The 8,176-nt window shown below is 56.3% G+C and overlaps 1 protein-coding gene across 1 annotated transcript in view; it reads left to right on the top strand.

Moving 5' to 3' along the window:
- Positions 1-7,673, top strand: part of PLEKHF1 (pleckstrin homology and FYVE domain containing 1) — a 13,421-nt gene extending 5,748 nt beyond the window's left edge. Inside the window, exon 2 of the mRNA XM_021701078.2 lies at positions 6,544-7,673. Within this exon, the coding sequence (XP_021556753.1) occupies positions 6,561-7,394 (834 nt within the window). The 5' untranslated portion in view covers positions 6,544-6,560 and the 3' untranslated portion in view covers positions 7,395-7,673. The remainder of the gene's footprint in view (positions 1-6,543) is intronic.
- Positions 7,674-8,176: the final 503 nt, after the last annotated feature.

The raw sequence follows: 8,176 nt of genomic DNA, 5'->3' as shown, positions 1-8,176 counted from the left end.
TCCAAAGGTTCCGGAAGGTTCCAAAGTTCGGAGGCACTCTGAAATTTGATCTCCACAGTGCAAGGAAAATGTTGGTTTGCAATTTGAACAAAGCTCTTATCTCACCCCAGAGGGTGAAAAGCCAGTGGGGAGGGCGGATCATTGCTGGGGTCATTCTTGGCACAGAGTTTCCACTTAGTACTGGGCTATTCCTGGGCACATAATTTCCACTGGGGTCTGTGCAGGCCGAGAGATGACTCTGACTTAGGCCTGTGTCCCTGCACACGTCAGCCCTCAGGGCTGCCAAGACAGGAGGTGAGGCAGCCCAGCTGAGCTAAGGGACCTGCCCAGGCCAGCCCAAGGGATCCCTGGGCTGGTATGGGGTTGGGGAGGTGGGGCAGGGGATCAGGCATTTGTAGAGGGACCCTGCCCTCTGGACTTGAGGATTTCTGATTCTGTCTTTGGTCAAGAACAGCCTTCTTGGAGCTGGGCTCCCCCATCACTCGACCGGGCCCTTGGGCAATAATTTTGATGATGGGGGTGGTACTTTCCCCCATGGGGCTTTCGTGAGGATTAAGTGAGAGACTACTTATAATGTGCTTACAGTTGTAGCTGGTGAGCTGTAAGCTCCTAGTTAATAGCACCTTTGGTTTATTTTCCTTAGTACTATTTTTTTTTTTTTTTTTTTTTTTGGAGAAGGGCCTCCGGGAAACACAGGGTTAGACAAGGCTGAGGGGAAGCCCCTCTGGAAGGAAAGGACACTTGGATCTGGCACTCTCCTCAGTGTACTTGGAGAAAACCTCAGATCCTTATTTGGCCTCTGGACCTTCAAGACTGGCCTCTGCTGGCCCCTTTGACCTTACCTCTTACCCCTCACTCCTTCCTCTGTGACCTCCACAGGTCAGATCCTTGAGCTGTTCCCAAGGCCCAGAACATTCTTTCCTCCGGCCTTTGCATGACTGGCTCTTTCACAGTGTTAAGGCTGGTGCAAGGTTACTTCCTCACCAGGCCTTGCCTGACCCCCACCCCCGCCCCAGCTCTGCCAGGCAGATCAGCCATTTGCTTCACAGCTCTTAGCACGCACAGTCAGAAATTACCTTTTTGATTTACTTACTAGTCTGACTGTCCCACCAGGGAGTCTGTTACTAAAGGGCCTGGTCCCTATTTCTTTGCTGTCTGTCACGTGGTGCCAAGCACAGTAGGACTGTGTCTGGCACATGGTAGGACTTACGGTACACATTTGGAAGGTGAAATCCAGCAGACGTGGGAGCACCGTGGGCCTGGTTGGGGCTGGAGGGAAGGAAGGGCGGCAGTGAATCAGCCTGGCCCCAGTCAGAAGAAGCCAAAGGACAGTACAAGGGGCCAGCGTCCTGACTCCCCGCCTCTGTGATCTTGGCCAGGTACCTCCTTCTCTGATAAGCGGTGTCCCCAACTGTAGCTTTCACAGAAGGGTGGACCTGGGTGCCCCTCCTAGGTCCTGCTTTCCAGGGTTCCCAGGGTGGGGCCCCAGACTTCTCTCTCAAATCACACAGACTGTTTCTGAGTGGAGGAGAGGAGAGAACAAGTTCCGTCAGGACACAGCCCTGTGTCAGGTGCATCCCCAGAGTAGGTGCGTTATGCCTCTAACAGCCTGGGGTGGAATAGATCAGGCATAGATGAGGGGTCTGCAAACTTTTCCTGTAAGGGGCCAAATGGTAAATGTTTTAGGCTTTGCAAGCCAATCTCTGTTGCCGTGTTTCAGTGAATTGGATTTAGAGCGGGCACCGGGTCAGACTTGATGTGAATTGGCCAGCCCCGGTGTAGATCACGTGTGACACCTCAGCTGTCATGCACAGAACCCCAGCCATCCACCGACACTTCCGGCATGGGCCCCCAGACCCCAGTGTTCACCGAGCACCTTCAGCCCCCTCAGGTGGAGGGATCACTTGTGTTCAGGAGGGCCAGCCCAGGAGCCTGGCAGCCTCCCAAGCCCTCCTCTCAAAAGCAGCTCTGTTCATTTCCCTGCTGCCAGATACTAACCCTTCAGAAGCGTCCACCCTCTGTCAGCACCCCGGGTGCTGGGTACCACACCGAGGTCGCACATGCACTATCCCAAGGCCGGAGGCTGTCCTGAGGCAGGCTGGCCCCAAGAGGCATGGGTCAGCTCTCTCCTCCCCTGCCCTAAAGGAGGGAGGTTCACTTCTTTGGTGAGAACAGTAAAAAGGAGGATTCCCCATCTGCTTGGGTGAAGGATGCCATATTTACCAAGAAGAATCTCCAGACCATGTCAAACCCGGTGTGAAGTTATGGTTGTGGGAAGGGTGGGCAGACTTGGAGGGAACCCCAGAAGAATGTTGTTGGCCCAGCCCTCTCCCAGTCTGGGACCCACTATAGGCTCATGGAGGAGAGGGGCATGAGGGCCTTCTGGATACCCCAGTCGGTGCGTGGGATCAGTTCAGAGCCCAGACCCCTTTCACAAATACCCCACCCTTCCTGGGCCACATATTGCTGCCAGCAACTGGACAGGGGTGACTAGGGCCTGGAAAGGGTCTGAAAACCATTAGCTGGGGCCAGACAGCAAGGGGGTCTTGCGTGGGGCATCCTGGTACCCCCTACCAGGGACAAGGAGACAGTGTTGTAGGCCCTCTCTTGCCTAAACCGCTCCCATCCCTGGGCACTGCCTGCCCACCTGGGTAGCGTCCGGTCAGAGGGGGACCTGGGCAAGCTGGCTTCTAGAGCTCACCAAACCCCCCAGGGCCAGATGGGGGCCATCTGCTCTCTTCCGTCTCGGCACCTAGTCTGTCTGCCTCAGCTACCAAATGTGTTAAGCCTTGGTCTGTAGCAGCAAGATTGGGTGACACACAGGTGAGCTCGGCGGGAGCAAGTGACGTCCTTCGTCAGGACTCCCTCCTGGCATCACCTGTGTCCCTGGACTAGAGGGGGCCCCGCCAGGTGACCTGCTTCGAGCCCCGCGGGGTGGAGCTCCCAGCCAGGAGAGCTCAGGGCTCTGGGTGCAAACTCTGTCCTGTGACTCTTGTCTTTTCTAGGACCTTATACTTAGACAGAGAGAAAGAAAAAGAAGCTCACGTCCCTACTTCCCGGAACTGACTGGTATTGTGATTTTATCACGTTGCTGCTACTTTTTTAAATAAAAGAAAGAATATTATAGATAAAGGTGAAGTCCTACTTGATCCCCCCCCCCCCCATTGCTGTTATATCCAGGTACCCTTTCTCCAGGCCACTTTCACCTGACTTTGATTTGGGTCCATCATTTGTTTTTAACCTGTCTTAATAACCCTTTTTAAGTGTATAGTTCAGTGGTATTAAGTATATTTCCATTGTTGTGAAACATCTCCAGAATTCTTTTCATCTTGCAAAACTGAAGCTCTGTACCCATCAAATAACAGCTCTCCTTCCTCCCGCTGCCCCCCAACCTGGGCAACCACCTTTCTACTTTCTGTCTCTATGCATTTGACTACTTGCAATGCTGCGTGGGAGTGGAACCGTACTGTATTTGTTGCTTTGTGACCGGCTTATTTCACGGAGCATAAATGTCTTCAGGGTTCATCCACATGGTAGCAGGGGTCAGAATTTCCTTCCTTTTATGGCTGAATAATTTTCTGTTGCACATTCTGTTCAGCCGTTCAGCCGTCGATGGACATTTGGGTTCCTTCCACCTCCCGGCTACCGTGAATAATGCTGCCATGAATGTGGGTGTACGATACCACTTTGAGACCCTGCTTTCTGTCTGGTGGGGAGATACCCAGGAATGGAAGTGCTGGGTCAGATGGTATTTCTATTTTTGATCTCTCGGGGAGCCCCCATATTCTTTTCCTTAGTGCTACACCGATTAACATTTCCCCCAACAGCGCGCCAGCATTTCAACCTCACGTCTTTGCCAACACTTATTATTGCCTGGGTTTTTTAAGTTTTTTTGTTTTTGTTTTTGTTTTTTTAATAGTAGCCACCTTCATGCATGTAAAGTTCCATCTTCTCCATCTTCATTCGAATATCTAGTTCTTGAACACTTTTGCACCATTTTGTAATATCTACACATAAGCTGTCACTTCTCATTTGGCAGGTTGCTTTTTCCACTCAGTGTCTGATGTCTGTTGTCACTCCACGTTGACCCGCATGGATTGGGTGAGTCGCAGTAGCTGCCGGAGGTCTTCCTGCGTGTGAGTGGCCTGGCTGTGGGACCTGTTCCCCCACCGCTAGGCATCTCTGTTGTCTCCGCCACAGGTCTTGAACTCACGGCTCTTGGGGGTCTCCCTCGGCTGCGTTCTGAGCTCCTCCAGTGGAGCCCTTAGCCAGCACTCAGCCCAGCCGGTGGCGGGGAGGGGGGTGGCCTCTGGAATTTTGCCAGATTGTCCACAGCAGGGACCCAGTGATTGGTCCTAGCAGGACAGCCCAGGGCTGTCACCAGTAATCAGTGAGGTCTGCAACACACAGCCAAGATTAGCAACCTAAAAACAGTGGTTCTTACATAAGGTGGTGTGGGCAGCATCTCTCAGGATGCTTTGTGGTCTGAGGGGGGCAAGCGGTATGTGACTCAGGGGACTGAGCACCTGGCTTGTGCAATGCATCCAGCCCCCACACTGGGCCCCGCTCTGGCTTCCCACAAGTGGTCTGACTTATAGAACTGCAGTGTGGTGACCCAGAAATACCACGAGAGTGATCGGCTTGGCCAGGGTCATGCTGTGTGTGCCTGTGTGCACATGGCCGTGGCCGTGAGGTCAGCTGTCACCTGCTTCTTTCTCGGAAGTAAGGCAGACTCTTTGCATGGGGGGCCCTCAGGGAGCTTTGGAAAGGTTCCTTCATTCACTTCACAGTAGGGCCAAAACACCTACTGTGTGCTCGACACCGTTCCAAGCACTGGGGATACTATAGTGAACAAGACAAGGCTCCTGCTCTCATGGAGTTTAGAACCCAGAAAGGGAAATAGAAAACATGTAAGCAAGTAATAGATAAGAAAATATTAGGTCCTGATAAGTCCTGGGAAGAAAAACCAAAATAAGGTAACATCTCAGAGAAAGGGTCAATAAACTTTTTCTGTAAAGGGCCACGTAGTACATACTTTAGGCTTTACAGCCCGTGGTGTCTGTCACCACTAGTCATCTCTGCCATTGCAGCGTAAAAACAGCCACAGACAATTTTCAGTGAACGAGTGTGGCCATGTTCCAATAAAACTTTATTTACAAAAACAGGCTGTGGGCCAGATTTGACCCTCAGGCCAGAGTTTGCCAACCCTGTACTTGAGATGGGGTTGTCAGAGACCCTTTCTGAAGGGAGATGAGGACTGAGGGCCTAGTCACAGGAGGGAGCCAGCATGGCACAGCCTAGTTCAGGCAAGACATGATGGCGCCTTACTGTGGATTCAGCCGTGTAGCTGTGTGGTGAGAGGTGGGCAAACTCTGGCCAGTGGTGAGAGAGAAAAATGGTGGAGCTTGCTCACGAGGTGACCGTTGGGGGTACAGGAAAGAGGAGGCTCAAGGATGAGTCCTAGATTTGGGGCTTGAACAAATGGGTGAATGGTGGTTTTGTTTATGGAAAAGAAGAACTGGAGGGAAAAGCTGGGTTTGTGTTAGGCATGTTGAATTTGAGGACCTTCTTAGAGGAGCAAGTTGGAAATCGCATGGGCAGTTGGACGTCCATGCTTAACAGCGCAGGAGAGAAGCCACGGCTGGAGGCTTGACCTGGGGAGTCAGCAGGATTTGGGTGGTCTTCAATGCCATGAGTCCGGAGGTCAAAGGCAGTGTGTGTGGACAGAACAGGGAGGGGGGGCTGGATGAGATCTGGGCCACTGACATTTCGTGCTTGGCAGAGGAGGACAGAGTGGGCCTCACACTCCGTGGAGGATGGCACTGTCTCCTGGGAAACAAGCTCTGGGCCCCCTACCTACAGAGCCTCAGTTTCCCCCTGTCACTGGGGGATTCTACCTCCTTGGGTTGCTGTGGGGACTAAATAAGATAGTCATGCTCGACATGGAGGAAGCAGTCAGCACGTGGTACCTGTGATGCAGGCAGTGGTGACCACTGAGCCACGGGCCGAGGGAGCGGGCCGCAGGTCTGTGATGGTTTGGCTTGGTGGATGGCGGAGTCCGTGATGGGTTAGGTTTGCAGACACCTGGTGCCTGGAGCTCGCTGTCCCTTCCACCTGGAGCAGGCCCAATGTGCCAGGTCTCTCTGGTGCTCCTGGGAGCCCCTGATGGGAGTTGGGGCTCAGTATCCTTGCCCCTTGGGGTGGACAGCATTGAGGCACGTTCTCTCCTGGCTCCCAAGGCTCCCCAGGGAGTTGAGCCCCCACTGGCCACAGTGGTGGCCGGCTCAGCCACACATCTTCACTGCTGCCTCCCCGTCCCCGGCTGGCTTCCACGTGCCCCTCACTGGGGACCGCCCCTTCATGTCTGGGCAGCTCCTTGTCTAAGAGTTGGCTCTGGCTTCTGGGGCAGCGAGTTTGTGCGGCTGGCTGGCCGTCTGGGCCCTGTGGTGGCCTATCTGGCTGGGGCGTGCGGGCCGTGGGGTCCCGGCCCCCCAGCTCTGCCCGGCAGCTTGCCGCCTCCCTCACCTGCCGCCCCTCCCACAGCCAGGCTGCCGGAGAACATGGTGGATTACCTGGCCAACACGGAGATCAACAGCCAGCGCATCGCGGCCGTCGAGAGCTGCTTCGGGGCGTCGGGGCAGCCGCTGGCCCTGCCAGGCCGCGTGCTGCTGGGCGAGGGCGTGCTGACCAAGGAGTGCCGCAAGAAGGCCAAGCCGCGCATCTTCTTCCTCTTCAACGACATCCTGGTGTACGGCAGCATCGTGCTCCACAAGCGCAAGTACCGCAGCCAGCACATCATCCCGCTGGAGGAGGTGACGCTCGAGCCGCTGCCCGAGACCGCGCGGGCCAAGAACCGCTGGATGATCCGCACGGCCAAGAAGTCCTTCGTGGTGTCAGCCGCCTCCAGCACGGAGCGCCAGGAGTGGATCAGCCACATCGAGGAGTGTGTGCGGCGGCAGCTGCTGGCCACCGGCCGCCAGCCCAGCACGGAGCACGCGGCGCCCTGGATCCCCGACAAGGCCACGGACATCTGCATGCGCTGCACGCAGACGCGCTTCTCGGCCCTCACGCGGCGTCACCACTGCCGCAAGTGCGGCTTCGTGGTCTGTGCCGAGTGCTCCCGGGAGCGCTTCCTCCTGCCGCGCCTGTCGCCCAAGCCCCTGCGCGTCTGCAGCCTCTGCTACCGCCAGCTGGCCGCCCGCAAGCGGGAGGAGGACGAGCCGTGCGCGGGGGCCCCCGGGCAGCCGGCCCACGCGGCCGGGGCGGGCTGCGGAGCGTCCAGCGGGGACGAGGAGGACTCTGACGAGGACAAGGAGGGCAGTGGCGCCGGCGACTGGCCCAGCCGTGTGGAGTTCTACGCCTCGGGCGCCTCCTGGTCGGCCTTCCACAGCTGACCGGGATCTGCGGCTGTGCGGGAGAGGCTCCCGGTCCCTCCTGCATCCGGGCAGACTCCATCGCCGGGCCCTGAGAGAGCACAGCTCCCGCGCTGCACCCCGCCCCCAGGACCCTGCCCCACGGGGGGCAGGCGCAGTGCCAACGGCTCTTTCTCTCCAGACCCCAGTGCCTTTGTGCTGGCCATTGGCATCCTTCTTTTCCACGTCAGGTAATTCTCTGTCCACTTAGCGAACTCAAAACACTTGGGCCTCTTAGGAACAAATAAATGCCTTTTCTCAGACCTAAGAGCTGTGGTCCCAGATGATGACTTGAGCTAGACAACCCCAGGCACCTTTCAGGACCAGAGGGCAGATAGGACTGGAGTGAGGTCCCCTGAGGCCGTGCACCCAGCACCTGCCCCCCAGACAAGCACACCCCCAGGGAAGACTGGGAGGGCTGGAAACCAGGTCTGCCCAGGCACCTTGCTGACGCCCACCTGCCTGGCTGGCTGGGCCTTCTCAGGCCAGGCATGTGAGCTCACCTTGAGCCAGACTAGAGTCTGCCGTGCCGTGGGTGCCTGCCAGGCGTGGGACTGCAGCCTGGCTCCCCGGGGTCCAGGGCACGTGCCCGGGCCCCTGGCCCCATCTCCCCTCACTCCAGATGTCCAGGTGTCTGATGCCCCTTGGTCCTGTCCTCGTCTCTCCCTGTGGCTGGGGAAAGCGGTGTTTTCTGTTAGGACCCTTCATTGCAAGTGACAGAAACCCTACCCAGACTGATTTAACAATAAAAAGAACGTTTATTA

The sequence above is a fragment of the Neomonachus schauinslandi genome, chromosome 16 (genome assembly GCF_002201575.2).
Source record: "Neomonachus schauinslandi chromosome 16, ASM220157v2, whole genome shotgun sequence".
NCBI lineage: Eukaryota > Metazoa > Chordata > Mammalia > Carnivora > Phocidae > Neomonachus > Neomonachus schauinslandi.
The sequence above is the reverse complement of the archived record's forward strand: the minus strand, read 5'-3'. Positions and strand labels throughout refer to the sequence as shown.